Source organism: Anser anser (genome assembly GCF_964211835.1).
Source record: "Anser anser genome assembly, chromosome: 18".
NCBI classification, from domain to species: domain Eukaryota; kingdom Metazoa; phylum Chordata; class Aves; order Anseriformes; family Anatidae; genus Anser; species Anser anser.
Genome location: NC_139739.1, coordinates 4,094,272 through 4,111,180, shown reverse-complemented (window position 1 = coordinate 4,111,180; position 16,909 = coordinate 4,094,272). Strand labels below are relative to the sequence as shown.

Genomic DNA, 16,909 nt, shown 5'->3' with positions numbered 1-16,909 from the left:
GACTAAGCTGGTGCCCTCTGGAGATGCTGAGGGTTGCAGCGCACAGCAGTGATGTGATGTAGCAGCTGGTACCGCTTAGCCTAGCAGGTTTTTGAGGTGTGCGTGTGTCTTAGAGGGCTGGGACTGGGCCGGGGAGCCGCAACAGCTCGTACGGGAGGATGAGAGGAGGATCCCAAGCCCGCAGGGAAAGCTGACCTGCTCGTTTTGTGCTCCTCAGGATCGCGGCCTGCCTGGCAAACTGGAGCCCGTGTCTCCCGTGAGCCCTACGCACCCCGATGCTGAGCTGGACCTGCTGCCAGCCCGGCTGTCCAAGGAGGAGCTCATTCAGAACATGGACCGCGTGGACCGCGAGATCACCATGGTGGAGCAGCAGATCTCCAAGCTGAAGAAGAAGCAGGTAAGAGGCTGGGGTCTGGAGGGGAGCACGTGTCCTTGCTTCTGCCCGCTGACTTGCACCCTGTCCCTTCCCGTGCACGTCCGCAGAGGGGAAGTGGCAGTGCCACCGGGCTGGTCTGTGTCCCTGCTCCTCGTGACGTGGGGACGTGGCTGCTGCGCTGACAGTCAGGGGCTGGTAGCTGCGAGATGAGGGAGCTTTGGAAACTCTGCCTTGGGCTCTCTTGCACGTCAGAATATGATAAAGGGAGAAAAATCTGTATTTAGTGACGTGCCCACGGTCATGCAAGCAGTCAGTGGCAGAGCTGGAAGTGCAGTCTGGGTTGCCCGAGTCCTCTGCGCAGCCCAGCGCCAGCACAAGACCTTTTCTTTTCCCTTTCCAGCAATTGTCTTTGCCCAGCACTGTTGCTGCCACTATTGTAGTACTGGGCTATTTAAAACATTGCTGCTGCACCCTAACGGCCCTGCGTGCTCGAGCCTTCCTGTACGTCCAGCCTGCTCCTCCGGGGCTCTGCAGCTGTGGGCAGCGCCCGGTCCGGCTGCGGTCGGAGCTGTGGCTGAGCCAGGGCCCTGAACCTGATCTCGGGTAGTGCCTTTCCTGCACCTGAGCACTCCCCAGCAGAAGGATCACCCGCCTTACTGTAGCCATGTATACAATTACCATAAACCCATTAAGAGATTAATATGACAAAACCTTGGGGGATGTCTGAAAAACCCACGGACTTAAAGGCTTTCGCTTCCTAAACCAAATCACTTCTGTAGCTCTCTTTCTAATTGTTTTTTCCTTTGCTCGTGGCAAGTTTCTAAGAGCCCTGAGGCCGGTAATCCCAAACTGCCCCTCCTGAGGTTTGTCAAGAGTTTGTGAATGGAGCGAAACGCGTGCTTGGTCTGTCACTGTGTGTGAGATGGGGACGAGGCCAGTGCTCCTCGAGGACAAGTGTGCTGTTGACCTTCCTCCCCATCTGCACGAGTGGAGCAGGAAGAGGCAAAACGAGCGCAGAGAGCTGGCCCGAGAGGCTTCATGTGCTTCCCAGACTCCCAAACCCCCTACCTATAGCCCAGCTCCTGTCCTGTGCCTGGCTCTTTTTTAAATATTTCTAATGCAGGAACACCCCACATCTTCTTTCTTTGCTGGAGTTATATTTTCACATACCAGATACTCTCCCTTTCTTTCCTGCAAGCCAAAGCAGGAAGTTTTGTTTTCAAACAATGTGGTTTAATTAACACGAGGGACAGTTTTTGTGTTGCGTTTTATCTACAGAGGTATCAGGGCGCTTAGGGAAAGGGAGCCGAGATCTTGCAGGAGCTGCTGTGATGGGGGTGAGAGGAAGCAGCCCGGTGCAGGGGGCAGCTGGAGCATCTGGGGCACACACACACCACAGGCTGCCCGCCTTCGGTCCCGTGGGAGCTGCAGGGTGCAGCCCTGCCCCTCTCCCTCCCTGGGAGGCGCAGACAAAACGCTGCTGTCCTCAGGCACCTGGCAGCTTACACAGAGGGGACAGCGGTCCACGTGTTTAACTGAGAAGGGAGGTGCAAAACACGCTCATTTCCCATTGCTGCAAGGTGAGGGGCTTGCAGGGAGGGGCACGCACCTGCTGCGGCGGCAGCCGAGAGGTCTGATCGCTGCAGATCCGCTCGTGGCTTGTTTCAGAGGCCAAGGAGCTGCTGCCGAAGTTGACGGGAGCAGCATATGCTCCTTGCCGTTAAAATCAAGCTGTCCTTCCATAAGGAAATGGATTTTTTTTTTTTTATTGTTGGCTGCTTGGTTGGTTTATTTCTTCCCTCGGAACAAATTTTACGAGTCTTCCTCCCCACAAAAATGCTCTGATGAGTGGGGAAGAAGGCGAAAGTGGTTGTTGGCAGCAGAGTCATCCCCTCCGCTCTTTTATTTATTTATTTAGGCACGTGGTGGGAAAGTCGTCGGGTATACCTGTGGCAAATCCCCGCACGTCCCGGCCTCCCGTCCCCTCCTGCAGGACGGCCGGCACACGGGGGCTGCTGTGGGCTCCTGCCGGAGGTCTGCGAGAACGCTTTGTCCATCTGCGCCTCTGAGCTGTCAGCGCAGGAGAAGCACGGGAGAGGGAAAAGCAATCAGCCTGAAACAGATCCCACTCCTCCTGGAGCAGGGGGTGGAGCAGGGGAGGAATTGTGCACGGCCGTAATTTCCTAATGCTTTTCCCCTCTGTCTCTGGGAGGCCTTCTCGGGGTAATTAAACACGTTTGTAAGGAAAGGCTGCTCAAAAAAAAAAAAAAACAACTAAAAGATGAAATACAACAACCCACTATTCCTCTGTCTTCAGTTGTTCCAAAAATGGCAACGAAGGCTCTGCTGGGCTTTGCTGGCAGGAGGGGTTTCAAGAAGCAAAAGACTCGAGCAAGCTGAGAAACCTTCCCCAAATCCTGCGCACCCCTGGCAGAAGGCCGCTTTGATCAGCCATCCCCCGCTCATTCATGCGCCATATGTGCTTCCATCTCCCATTGAGTTCTTTCTCCCCCTCTTCCTGACAGCGCAGGATAATCTTTATGCATTTATTCCTGGCAGCGGCACTGGGAATCTTAACAAGAAATAAACTGCTGGGCTTTTCTTCGCAGTTGTGCCTGAGCCTCCCTGGATGCCGAGCTCCGCGCAGGGCTCTCCGGGAGTACAACACTCCCACCTGGTGATGGAGGTGGAGCCGGCGGCTGCACGGAGCCCTGCGTGGCGTCCAGCGGGGCTGGGAGCTCGGGGCCTTCCCCTTCCATCTCCTGGCTGGGTTTCCCCTCCTCTCCCCCAGGCTCTTTGAAGGAAGCGCTCAGAAACGCGTGGTGGCCACGAGCCCTCTCCTCTCCGCTGGGCACCCAGTACCCAGCCCGGCACGCCGTGCTGGGTGCGTAGGACATGCACGTAGCCACCTTGCCTTCGTCAGGCGACGCGTGGGCAGGTTTGTGCAGGATGGGTCCTTCCTGCAGTGTCACCCACCTTCCTGCAGTGTCACCCACCTTCCTGCAGTGTCACCCACCTTCCTGCCAGCCCACGGACGCTGGGTGCGGCGCAGCGCCCGCCTGGCTCTGGTGGCCCCTCTGCGGTGTGCGGTGCAGCCGAAGGGACTCCTGCCCAGGGATGGGACAGGACATCTCCCTCACTTCCAGCCAGGCTGGCCTGCAGGTCCTGGGGGAGCCAGTGCTGTGGCTAATGATGACATTTTGCGTCCCTTTGACATCGCTGCTCTGGCTTTGGGGGAGAGGGGAGGACTTTCAGGCAGTCGCTGCCGGGAGTGGGGAGGGAGAGAGTGTGGAGCCGTCAGGTCTCATCTCTCAGCCCGCTCCTCTCCCTGTAAAGGTCACAGTCCCAGCCTAGCTTTTGTGGCAGACCTTTAAGAAATCCATTTTGTTCGTGTCTGAGAACCTTGACCTATTTCGCTTTGCCATTTCCCACAGCTCCCAGGGGTAGCTGTCGCGGGCTGAACCTGCTGAGGTCAGGTTTGCCGTTCCAGCGGGCTGCGGCGCCCGCAGACTCTGCCCGCATCCGTAGCCTCCAGCATCTGGCCCTTTAATAACTGTGCCGTGTTACGCCATGGAGAGCGGAGTCTAATTCTCCACTGTATTTCAGCTATAATTAGATTTGTATTTTTTTTTTCTTTTAACGAGCTGCTTTTAATGAGCCTCCACTTACTGGCAAACTTTCATTTCCTGATATGCCATCAAATCCTCTTGTCTGAAATCAATTACAGCAGAGCCGACCACTTCGCAGAATTTTTGTGGGTTTCCAGAACAATGCAGCCAAGTTTCTGACATTTTTTTTTTTTTTTACCCAAATATTTTCCCCGAGAGGAGGACAAGATTGACTGATGCCTTTGCGGCTCTCTCTCCTGCGTGTTTGGAGCTGGGGCTCGGGGGCGGCGGCGTGCGCTGGGGTGCCTTCGCTAATCCGCGAACACCGTGGCTCCGGGGGAGCAGCGCGGGAGCGGGGAGGCACCTGGGAGCACCGCTGCGTGCTGACAGCTCCTTGGCAGCCTGAGCTTCGAGCCGCGGCTTCCCGAAGAGCTGGCGTCCCCCTGGTGCGTGGTGATTTGGGCCACCTGAGGAACAGCCGTGGCTGAAAAGCCAGAGGAGCCGCTGGGCCGTCCTGTCGCGCGGTCGGAGCCTTTGGTGTGCCTTGGTTGGCTGTGGGCATGAGCGGACGGATCCTGGCTGGGTTTCACGGGGACTGTGGTCCGGCAGCCGGTAACGGCTTTCGGGTTGTATCGGGGTGTTCACTGTGCTGCTGATCTTCCCTGCGGGAGAGGTGGCCACCTGTGGGAAGGCAGAGCAGGAGCGGAGCCCACAGCACGGGGTCGCTTCGCCCGCTGAACCCCATGTTTCATTTAAAGGCTGTGAGTTGTCTCGGACAAGCCACTAGACCTAGCTGCGTGCTTAAGTGTTTCCTTGGACTGCATCCTGCAGCCCAAGCAGTGCTAAAGCTCATCCTCAGCGGGAGCGGAGGTGATGTGAGGAACTAATACGTGCCCACCTCCTTCTCAGACCAGGAGAGACCGCCGGCTCTGGAGGATGGTGGTTTCCTCTCCTCCCACGAAGGCAGGTTGCTCAGTCCCAGGTGCATTTTTTTTCATGGTAAGGGATGCGGTCAATTTTTCCTTTGCTTCAACAGGGAAAGCTCTAGCTGCAGGGGAAAATAGAAAGATTTGGAGGTTTGGAGCTGAACGGAGAAAAAACAATCATATGGGGCTTCTGACAAACGTTCCCTCTGTGTGTCTGCCCTGCCCCGCAGCTGCCGTGAGCTCCTCGTCCTCGCAGGGAGCCGCTGCCACAGGAGGAGCTTGGAGGAATCTGTTATTTCCTCTTCCATCCGAGCGGTTCCTCAAACGCAGTGAGAGGGCTCAGACGTCTCCTCCTGCCTCGCAGCACTCAGGAGAACCAGAGGCGCAGGTTGTACAGGACACATGCCCTCCGATGGCGGCGATGTTCAAAAGCGCTCCTTTAAATCCGATGGTTTATAATGCACGTTTGCCGTGACCTGAGCAGCTCGCGGGTGGGTAGGAGCACATCAGGAGACTGGTGAGCTCTGAACACGGGGACGTGGCAGCCTCCGTGGTGCTGGAGGGAGCAGCGCGGTGTGATTTTGTTCACGGCTGCTGCACCTCGAAGCCTGGATACCGGGAAACACGGAGCTGTGGCAATGCAGTAAAGACAGTAAGAAAGCAGAGGAGCCAACAGACCACCCCCTTTGGCACTGTTGGCTCTGAGGGCAGGAGACCCTGGTGATGGCCGTCCACCCCTAGTGGGCTTTCTCTAGTTGGAATTTGGACTGACTTGGCGGTTTGTGCTCAGCACCATTTGTTCCCTCTGAAAGGAGGCGAGGAGCGGCTCTCAGAGCTGCCTTCCCAGGACGGCGTGATGGCTTATGGCTGGAGGGCAGGTAGTGCTGTGTGACGGTGCCCTCAGCGGGTCTCCGGGCCTGCTGAGACGACCAGGGCTGTGAGAAGTGTTTGCAGGCATTCACCTTATAAGACTTGGGCTCTTTGTGAAAGGTCACCAAAGGCAGAGGCTGTCTTGGTGGCCTGTGTCTGAGCCCCGTGCTGTCCTCCGCAGGGAGTCCTGTAGCTGTTGCTTTCCCTTGGGAGCACTTTGCGTCTCCCACTTGGCCTTCTCTGCCATGCTCGGGCTCATCCAGCCACGCAGGGGCAGCTGCCTCCTGCTCAGAGCAGAGCAGAGGCGCACGAGTCATTTCACCGAGACCAGTCATCCCGGGGTGTCTCCTCCGACCGCAGCACCAAAAGAGAAAACTGACGGCAGAGAGCGGCCTCGTTACTCACCCTCGTGCTTCCACAGCTTCCCTTGCAGATGGCAGCTCTGGAGGCAAGCAAGAGCTGCGGTTCCCCTCTACGATTTCTAATAAAACCATTATTTCTAGCCTTAAGGCGCTCCAGGAGGCCTGCTGATGGGTGGTAGTCCTCCTCTGGTCTGTGCCCAAAGAGCACCAGCCCACCAGCACGGGGACGGGGCAGGCCAGCGCTGCGCTTCTGCCCGCAGCCCTCCTCCCTCTCCCCGTCGCTGCGGCCTGAAGCTGCCCGTGACGGCTCACAGGAACTGCGATGGCGGTTTCTGCGTCGGTCGCAGCACCGCAGAGAGTCTCGTGTGGACGGGGACGGCTGCCTTTCTCGCTGTGACTCACTCTCCTCCTCCCCCCTTCTCCTTCCACAGCAACAGTTGGAGGAAGAAGCAGCCAAACCGCCAGAGCCTGAGAAACCCATCTCCCCCCCTCCAATCGAGTCCAAACATCGCAGCTTGGTGCAGATCATCTACGACGAGAACAGGGTGAGTCTGGAAACGACGGAGGTTGTGCGGTTGTGCTGTGTCATCCCTGCCAGGGATGGTGGGGCTGGGTGAGGGGCGGGCGGGGGGATAGCCCTGGGAGGGACGTTGTGATGGATGGAGCCCCGTCGGGAATGGTGATGACAGAGGGTTGAGCCCTGAGGTGCTCTCTCTGCTGTGTGGATTAAGTGCAAATGTCTTCTGAGCCCTGCGAGAACCTGCTTGTCGGGGTTTCCTGTGATAAGTGTTAGATTTGAAGCGTTCAGGAGGTGCTTCAGAACCCTGTCTGTTAAATAGCTCACTTCATCCTCTCCCCTGGAGCGAACCTAGTTGAAAATTGCCTTGAACGCTGGGCTTTGGCTTGGTGAAGCGGGCTGCACAGAGGAGAGGGACGTCTGCGATGCTCAGGTGCTGGCAGCCAGATCTGAGCCCTCCTGGCTGCCCCTGAGCCACGGGGCTGGAGCAGAAAGGACATGGATGCAGCCCTGGCTGGATTTGTGGATATTTGATGCTGTAAATGGCATTAGCAAAGGTCACGCTGGCATCACTGCCTCTGGATCTCTGCCTTGACCGCTCATTTGTTGCGCTCAGCCATCGCCTGTAATAGCAGCCTTAGGAGACGTGAATTTTGCTGCGCGTTGGAGTGATGCTAGAAAATTGGGCCCTTTGGTAGATAATCAAGCACATTCATTTTCATTTAGGTGTTGGATAAAAAGGATGATTTTGCATAAAAGGAAAACTACCAGTCGCTAATTATTTTGAATTGCGAGGCCTGCGATTTCACTGGGAGCTGCAGAAATCCAGGTGCCTGACTCCAAAAAAACCGCCACCACCACCACAAAACAACAACAAAAACCCCACGTACCCTGTGCTCGCAGGCAGTGCAATTTTCCCGGTTGTACTTTTTCCATCTGCTTTTCTCCCTTAGCAATCGGAAGCCCGGCATTGGCACAGCCTGTTGTGCAAGTGGGCGAGGGCTGAGGTCGGCGCGTTTGAAGTGTGAGCACACGCCAGCTGGTGGTGGCTTTGCAACGCGGGGCTCTGCGGGCAGGTGCCGAGCGCTTCTAAAGCACTTCTGCCCGGTGGCACCACCAAGTGTCCTTCGCAGGAGGCTTGGGCTGGGTGGCTGATGCATCCTGTGCAAGGACTGGGTTCGCAGAAGATCTCAAACGCTTTTATCCCTATTCTGTTGATTGCATCCTCCCTGGACACCGTCATGCACCTGGACCGTGTTAAGAGGGGAAGAAATGGGTGATAACAGTGAGGCAGGGAAGGAAAAGTGATCTTCAGATGTTGTATTTCCAAAGGCTTCTGTTGGAGTGGTCCCCGTTAGCAGGACGTGGTGCAGGGCTGAGTGTCCTGCTGGGCCCTTGTCCTGCTATTTCATCCCTTGTTTCCACCCGCTCCTGCCCCAGCAGTATGGCCACACGTTCCCTCCTGTCCCTCTGAACCCCATCACCTCCCTTGTGGCAGCTGGGATCTCCTCCCAAAGCCCCTGCCAGTCCCTCAGGGCTGCTGCTGGCCCCGTGGGTAGTGTCAGTGTGGGGAACAAGTGTGGGGTTTTACATTTTGAAAGTGAACGGCTGTGATGCCTGGGAAGGTGTCGCACACAGTGCCCAAGGCTGGTGGCATCTGCTTGTGATGCTCCTGACGTGGTTCTAAGCTACGCTGATCCGCAAGGCTGGGCTGCAAGCAGGAGCATTTGTGTTATTAACCTTCACAACAGGGTGCACACCTTCCAGGTGGGTGCTCAGCGAGGGAAGGTCACGTCTGACACCAAATGTCTGAATAATTTCGAGTTTGGCTCTGTGTTCGTATCCGTGCGATCTCTGTGATGGATAAATGAAGGTTCTTCCTCCGTGTTGCGGAGTCCCGCTGAGAATAGCGTGTGAGCAAGCCTGTCTGTGGGTAGGAGGCTCAGGCCAAACAATCCTTCCCTTTTGCTTGATAGAAACCATACAGGCTGGAGTTCCTTCTTTGAGGAAGACGTGATCTGTTCAGTCAGCAGGCCAAATGTAATGTAACAGCTGAGGCCGAGCGATGGCAATTTTTGGACACGTTCAAAGCAGCAGAGGGGCCTGGATTTTCCCCATGTTTGGACATGGAGCACCCACAGTTAGGCCCTCACACGGAAGGTAGCCGCTGGTGGTCACACATCGGGTTCCTTTGGTGGGTTTGATGGCGGCATCACCACAAGCGGGGTGAACCCAGCCCTCTGGGACATGGGGTGGGCCCTGCCGTGCTGCCCTGCGGCCTTACTGCGGCTCCCGTGGGCTGGAGAGGTAAGCTGTAGGAGTAACGGGCTGTGAGCTGAACAGAGACATAACGGTCGAGGGTGGGGAAGGTCAGGGGGCCAAATTTTAAGCCTTTCCGCCTCTCGCGTGTGGCGGAGAAGCAGTGAAGGCCTGCTGAATGCCTTGAGGCCTGCTCGCAGGAGGAAAGCCTGCTGTAATGGCTGCCTGCTGCCTGCATGCACAGGGAGGACGGCCTGAAGTGAGGGAGGCCGCCCTGGGAGAAGCACAACCAGCAGGAGGATTCAGAGGCCTGGGGAACAGGCGAGGGAGCAAAGCACCCCAGAGGGGCTGGCAATGCCCCGGTGGGTTTTTAACGGGCCGTATCGTGGCAGGGGGAGAAAGCCCGCGCTTGTGCGCGTAGCAGAGCAGGTGGGAGGCGGCGCGGTTCGCGCGGGGCCGCTCGTCTGGCTCTGCTTTAATTAATTCCCCATGAACCGCGGCTCCGTGCCGCCCCGGCACGCGGGTGCTGCCGTGCCCATTCCCACCGCCGCTGCCAGCCCGGTGCCGGAGCTGCACACTGCGTGCAGTCACAGCGCAAACAAAGGAGGGAGCGAAAGCGGTGCATGGGAGAGAGGAGGTTATGTGAGGACAGAGCAGCTAGAAACGCCGGAAAATCAAGTTAGCCAGCCGTTCTCTGACCTACTTTGCTTTTGGCGATAGCTGTGGCTTTTCAGGGGTGAACGGTTTCTAATTTTAGCCTATGGTTCGTCAAGGAAGCCTATATGTTTTTCTCACCGCCGTGCTGGGTACGGCCGAGGGGTTGAGATGCAGGTTGGCGCTGGCGTGTATCTGTTTTTCTCAAAATGCAGGTGCTGCGCTGCTAAATGCCCATCATGCCGCTTTTCCCTCTTGCGACCTACTTAACGCGTGCGATTTGAAAAGTTCCTCAGTACTGGAGAGCGTAATTGTGGAGAACTTGACCTGTAATCCCCTCTCGCTACACTCTGCTGGACAAGTAATTGATTTCCAGAAAAAAACTTGGCTGTACAGATTCTGGGAGGGAAGGAGAGAGAAAAGCTCTTATTGAGCACAGTGAAATGCTGCATAGTGAGGCCGTGGCTGCGTTTGGGGAGGTTTTCAGGGTCTCAGCTCTTACAGAGAGGCAGTTGGTGGTCTCGTTCATGGTCTCTGATGTCTAGGTGCCTCCTGCCCTGGACAGTATATACCGACCAGAGCCACTTTATCTTGTCTTCAAGATGAGCTGAGAAATTGCACCTGAAAAAATACCTCTTGGGAAATGTCCGCAGTGCAATGCAGTGTAATGCACACATACATGTCCCAAAGCCAGAATTTCAACGGTGAGTGTATATTGTCTAAACATACCTAAAAGGATGTATGAGAATGCAATTTAATATTTTTGTTATTTTGCGTGGACAAAAACAAGAAGAAACAACGGGGTAGCATTTTCAAAAGCATCTGAGCCCTATTTTCAAAAGTGGTTTTTAGCCCTTGAAGAGACAGAAAAATGTTTGAAAACAGTGATAAGTGCTGGAATGGCTGAGAGGGTTTAGTAAGTGATAGAGGGAGCCTATTTGTGAGCGGAGGGGAGCTCAGGACCGCCTTGGCTGGGTGGCATTGGTTGCAGGGCGTGTGGTTGAGTGGTGGGGTGCGATTTCCAGCCCTCTGTCACTCCTGGAGCTGGACATCAGCAGGGTGGTGCTGAGCTACCTGGAGAAACCAGATCATGATGGGCATCCGCTGCTAGAGGTTGACTGCAGTGCAGACAGTACGGATCTCCTAAATTAAACCATGCAAGCGACCTTCAGTGTCATCCCTGTGGGAGAGAAGCTGATCCCTGCTGGGTCTGACACCTCTGTGACAGTAGCTGTGGCATAGACTGTTCATGGGCTTTAATTTGCACCTCTGAGATGCGTTATTATATCGAGAGAATTTATCTTCCTTTTATGTCAAACCCCCATAACCAGGACAGATCCTCTGTCTGTATTTTTAGCCGTGGTTTTATTCTGCTGGGTTGTTCGTGGGATTCCTTGCATCCATCTTCCCCTGAAATTGATGTGACGTACCTGGCCTTGAAGACGTTTTTGTGCTCTGAGCTGCAGCGTGCAGGCCCCTTGTTAGGCGTGCAGGGAGGGCATTGTGGCTCTGAATTGCTCCCTGAGCCTGTCTCAGGCTCGCCGAGCTCTCCTGCACCAGCATTGCCTGGAGGAGGCTCTGCAGAGCAGCCGGCAGCCCTCTGGTGCAGGGCTTTGGGTTAAAAGTCCTTAGAGTCCCCTTGATACCCAGATTCCCCATCAGCTACCGTGCACACGTGCACGCAGACGTGCTCACACCTCCTCTCCCACCCTTGTGGCGGTGTGGCTGTGCCACCGCGGGTTCCTGCAGACCGTGCGTGTGGCAGCGCTGGTGGGCAAAGCCCTGTGCATCGAGGCCAGGCAGGCTTCTGCTCGCAGGCTGCCAGAGAAAAGGCAGCCTCCGTCCCTGCAAACAAGTGCACGCCAGCTTTCCTCTAAACCACCGAGTTCCCTTTCTGATCGGCGAGGTCGCATCGGGACGCAGCGTGACTTGGCCCTCCGCGCCGCTGCGGTGCCAGAGCGGGGACACCGAGCGCTGCGACCCGCAGCAGCGTGACGAGGGCTGCGGTGAGACCCCCGCGTGCTGCGGGTGCCGGCGGCTCCCGGCCGCTCGAGCCCTTCCCCGCTCTGCTGTCAGCTCTCCGAAAAACCCGGTTTGATGCAGCGCAGGCAGGGGAAGCAGGCAGCACCGTCTGTCTCGCCCTGGGGATTGAGTTGGTGGAAATCAATAAGATTAAATTTTAATTCGTTTTCTGTCTCAGTGCTTGTTCCTTCAAAAGGGCACAGCTATCTATCTATAAATTCAGCATTATGCTGTAAAATTGGAATTCAAAGGGTTGTTTTGAACTTTTTCCACCCCCTGCTGCTGTTGTGTCTGCGCCGAGCGTATTCCTGGCTACCCGCTCACCCTCATCCGTGCGTTCATGAAGCATTAATGCCCCATCCATAAATACGAGAATAAATAAATGAACACTTTTAGCATTGCAAAGTATAATCTAGCCTTTAACTACTCAAAGGCACAGAGCGTGACTCAGATCCCATGGTGATTTTATGTCTGTGTAACTGATTTTCTATGAACTCCTGATTTACATTAGAAAGGGAAGAATCAGGCCCGCGTCGTCAGCACGGAGCTGGTGCAGTAAATAAAACCTTATCAGTGAAACGCCATCTGAACATTAAATCTGCAGGGGTTTTTGTGTTTTTTTTTCCAAGTTCTGGTTGATGTGGCAGCCAGGATGGGGGCATTTTGTGTTCGGCTGCTGGAAGGGCCTCATTCGTTTTGCTTTTGTTCGTGATGACTTTCACTCTGGGCTTGTCTCACCTCGGCTCAGTGGTGCACGTTAATCCAGGGGAAAATCGGAAAGGTCAGAGGTCAGGAGCTATTAACACCGCTGCGTAACAGCAAGATTTCCAAAAAAATAACACTCAAAGGCTTAGCCTGGAGTGATTCAGAATCATTTCACTTTTCTTCGGATTTTAAAGAAAGTAGCCTTTTTTTTTTAATTGTTCTGGTGTCTGTTTCTAATAATCTGCTTCAGATCCGAAGGTCGTGGTGGTGCACTGCGCTGTAGGCTTTGTCTGAGACCAGTCCAGCCCAGGTACCGTGTGTCGTGCATCTTCAGGTCCTGGATTTAAAGACAAGAAGTGCAAAGAACTCAAATATGTCAGGAGAGAGGAGCATAAACCCTGTAGCACGGTGCCTGCCCCTCGGATGGGGTCACCAAGCTTTTCCCATAGCAGCCCCGGCGCCGAGCCTGATTTCCAGAAGCCCTCTGTGCACTTTTGCCAGGCGGCGCCCACCACGTCAGCGCGCCGCTTTCCGTCTTTGCATGCCATCGCCCTCCGGATGACGGAGCGTGGTGCCGTGTTTGTGTGTGAGCACGTGGGAACTCAGCCCAGCCCCGGAGCAGGATTTGCCCTCGCTGTGGGCAGAGCAGGAGAGCGCCGAGCGCAGAAACTGGATGGCAGTGCCCAGCCGCGGGGGGGGGGGGACAGGAGAGCCACCGGCCTGTCACACTGCGCACAGGATGCGCGGGGACGGGTGTGAGCACACAGCCGCCTTTCCTCGGGTTTCTTGCTCTTTCTGATGAGTCATTTGTCACCTCCCTTACGTGCGTCGCGGCGGGGAGTCCCCGGCAGTGGGTCTGCCACCGCTGCTGCGGCAGGAGGGGTGCAAGTCCTGCAGGCTCACCCCCTGCCTCTGGCAGGGCAGCGAGCTCTGGGGTGGTTTTCCTCTGGGAGGAAGGGGGCCGGGACTGCAGGGGGAAAGATGGGTGCCCTTGGTCCTGGGAATGAAGGTCTTTCCGCGTGAAACCAGCGCTGCAAGGTGACGGTCTGGTCCCAGCAGGGCAGCGCACAAATTTTCCTTTTGCCCAGCCCCTCCGCACTGCTGCCTCTTTAAGGTTTGCTTATCTCCGTGCGGGACGGGCCGGGTCCCAAATGGAAATGCTCGCGTTCCCCAGCACGGCCAACAGCCTGCTGCCTACGGGCTGCTATAAATAACCCCGGGAGCACAGTTCAGCGGCAGCAGCGCGGAGCGGCTTGGAATGATGGCTGGAGCGATTCCAAGAAAATGCCGCCTCCTAATTTCAGATCCGCTTTCTCAAAATAACCCCGTGTTTCCTTATCTTCCCTTTTTAAACTTCGCTTTGAGAGGGAGCCCACGTGAAAGCCCAGCCGCTCGGCTTCGTGTGCGGCGCTGCCTCGTGGGGTCAGCTCATCGTCCCCGCCGGAGCTCACGTGGCCGGGAAGCTGCCCTCCCGCCCCCTTCCCCCTCCCACCCCTCGTTTCAGTTCCATCAAAAAAAAAGGGGGCTGGAGTTTGCTTTGAAGCCAAATGCTTTTTAGGGGAGAGCAGAGGTTTTTGTAGTATGCAGGGCGGTTTTTGTTGTGGGTGAAGATCCCGTTATTTCCAGGCGTGAGCCCAGTCCCCGCAGGGTGACAGTGCCGCCTGCCCATCCCTGCCCGCAGGAGGAGCTGGGGAGGGAGGTTTTGGGGGCAGGTGCTGCTCCTTGCCACACCTGCGGGTCCCCCTTTTTTTGTCCGTGGGACTTGCGGTGACACTGGTTGACATTTGTGGCTCGGCCACACTTCTTGAAGACCCTCCATCCCTCAGAAAACGTGTATGTGATGGGAAGCTCCATCCATCAGCACGAATGGTGCCCGCACCCTGGAGGGATGCGCCCCCGGTTAGCTCGTGCCCGTGCCGGTGTGAAGCCCTGAGCAAAGCAACCGGTGTGAACGGGAGCACAACTCAGCCTCGGGGCTCCGGTTCTGCTGCGAACACCTCCGCGCTGTGGCAATATTTCAGGATCCACACCACATCCAGAAAACGGGTCATCAGCTGCTCGCTGCGGAGCAGCAGGGGGACTATAAAGCAGCGGGGATCTTCGGGCGTCTCGCTGGAAGTGATGGCTGGATTTGCTTCCTGATCGTCCCCTCCTGACACATAACAGGGATCGCAGGCACGGCCGGGTTGCTGGCGGGGGTTGTTCAGCAGGTGGGGATGAACTCTCCGGTTTCCTCCTGGAGGGTCAGCCAGGAAACATCTTCCTCGTGAAATCGGTAGTAGAATCGAGTCCTCGGTGGCTGTGCCCGTGGAAAGGAAAGGATTCGGCAGGGCTGGCCCCGGTCTCCTGCAAGGATCCTGTGGGTGCAGAAGGAGCTGGGGCCTGCAGATTTGAGGTTCGCCTAAATTCCCCGAGTGGGCTCCAGGTAGCTGGGCCACGCGGGAGCAGGTTTGCCAGCAGCCGTCTGTCCTCCGGCACGAGGCGCGGCGCGGTGGGCCCCGTCTGTAGGTGCCACCCCGTCGCTCCTGGCTCTGCCACCAGCTCCTGCGTGGCTCTGCCTGGCCTTCCAGACAGCTCCGTTGCCATCTGATAAATGCGGCAAGGAGCAGCAGCAATTACGGTGCGTGTCAAGTGTTAATTGGGCGGCTTTCATGATAGAGGCATTTCTTTGTGTGCGTACGAAGATATGACGTGCTCAGAATCGCTTTCCCTCCTGATCTTTGGTTCTGGAGACGTGTGCATTACAGGCAGTTAATGCAAGACAAATCATGTCATTCTTCCTGATTCGCCACATGTTCTGCCGGTGGTGATTTGCCTCCGGGCTGTCTCATTAAGTTGTCTAAACATGGCAAACGCAGCAGCTGAATACGTTCAGCTTTTCCTCTGCGCTGATCGCGGCGCACGCACAGGCCTCCAGCAGCACCCACTCGTGGCTGGGGCATCCGCGTGCATCCTTCACCGGTGCTGCTGGGAGAGGCTGCCTCTGGCTGTGCCTGCAGTCCCCAACCCGCAGTTAATTAACCTGCCTGCAATTAATCAGGGCGCTGGTTTTTGTCCTGGGTACGTACTGGAAAAAACTCTGCTCAGAGGATACTTCCCACTCGCCGGGAATTGCTGGGGTGCAGGAGGGTGCTTGCCCAAACCCCCCTCTTGGAAGCAGATGCGGTTCTGTACCAGTTTTAATGCCCCCCTTCCTTCCCTGCCCCAAATCTTAGCCCTGGTTTTAATTGTTTGAGACTTCCTAGTGGCACTGTGCGCATGGTCTGTGAGATCTGCAGGTTTTATTGCTCTCAGAGACTGAAGTATGAAGCTCTGGCTATGAGTTCTCCGTAGCACGATGAATATTTCAAGCAGGCGGGTCCCAGGGCAGACGTGGCTCCTTCCCGTTAGTGAAGCCCGGTGCACGGCGGTGGAAACACGCAATGCTCACCAGCCTCTCCCGGGGAGCCCCGCATGGGCTGGGGTTGGCAGTGTAGGTATTTTTGATTTCCCTTTATTTCCTTGTGTGAGGTCAAATGTGACAGCTTGCTGGTAGGAGTGGCTCAGCCATGAGTTAGTCTCGAGGCTCGTACGCGGGTCTGCCTGATTTCGTGGCTGAAATGCGCTCAGAGGGCAGGAGGAGAGGCAGGTGTCGGGGCTGCAGCCGCAGGCAGGCGGGCACCGGGCGTGCGGCGCCACGCGGGTTATGCAGGCTGAGGCCGCTGGGGGGCTGCAGCCCGGCTTCGAGCTGCGCCTCTGCGGTGCCCAGCTGCAAATTGCGTCCCGGGCAGGTGTCCTGCTCTCGTGTCCTGGTCTCGAGCCCGAAATCTGCTGCAGGCGGCTGTGCTCTGCCCCGGGAGCCCGTGGGAGGGGTGAGGGCACTGCGAGCAGCAGCGGCGGTGGGGAGCGCAGGGTTCAGGCTTAATTTTGCACGGGCTCTGCCGTCCCAGCTCGTGGTTACGGCTCTTGTAGCATCCTTGGGGTCACTTCTGAATCGCGCAAAGCCTCACATCCTCCCGAGAGCGCAGCGAATGGAGGGGCTGGGGGCTCATCCTCGTCAGCCACCTGGCCTGGGTTGTGCCGGGGAGCTGCAGCGTGGCTGCGGGCACGGTGACTCACGGCTCGGGGCCGGGGCTGCGAAAGCGCGCGCCTGCAGCTCAGCCCGTGCGTGGGTGTGCAAAGCCCCGGCCAGGAGCTTGCACGCGTACTGTCCGCATCTGCGCTTCGGGGCGGCCACGCTGAGCGGCGAGGTGAAGCTGGTGGCTCTCGGGGCACCTGCTGAGGCGCGGGGTCGGGGAGACGTGGGGCGTCCTGCGAGCCTGGAGGGCGCGTCCCGCTGGGAGCCGGCATGGGGGCGAAGGGAAGACGGGTGCTTGATGCTCGTGTGCCAGGCAGCAGCGTGAGTCAGCCCCGGGTGCTGAGAGCCCGTCCCCTGCCCAGCCCAGGAGCCGTGCCCAGCCTCTCCGGCGAGCTGAAGTCCCAGCACTCAAACGTGGGGGTTCAGCTCCCAATCCTACAGAGCTTCAGTGCTCGTTGGGTTAAAGCTTGGAACCTGCTTCAGAAAAGGGGGTTGGTTTTCTCTTCTTCCCTCTCCCCTCCCCGTGGTTAAATCCTGGGAAGCTCAGCTCTGT

General features: G+C 57.0%; 1 protein-coding gene across 16 annotated transcripts in view; it reads left to right on the top strand.

Moving 5' to 3' along the window:
* Positions 1-16,909, top strand: part of NCOR2 (nuclear receptor corepressor 2) — a 234,249-nt gene that overhangs the window by 110,717 nt on the left and 106,623 nt on the right. For all 16 annotated transcript variants that reach the window (XM_083804413.1, XM_083804415.1, XM_083804414.1 and 13 more), the window contains 2 exons: positions 218-397; positions 6,574-6,687. In XM_083804413.1, coding sequence (XP_083660539.1) covers positions 218-397; positions 6,574-6,687 — 294 coding nt within the window. The remainder of the gene's footprint in view (positions 1-217; positions 398-6,573; positions 6,688-16,909) is intronic.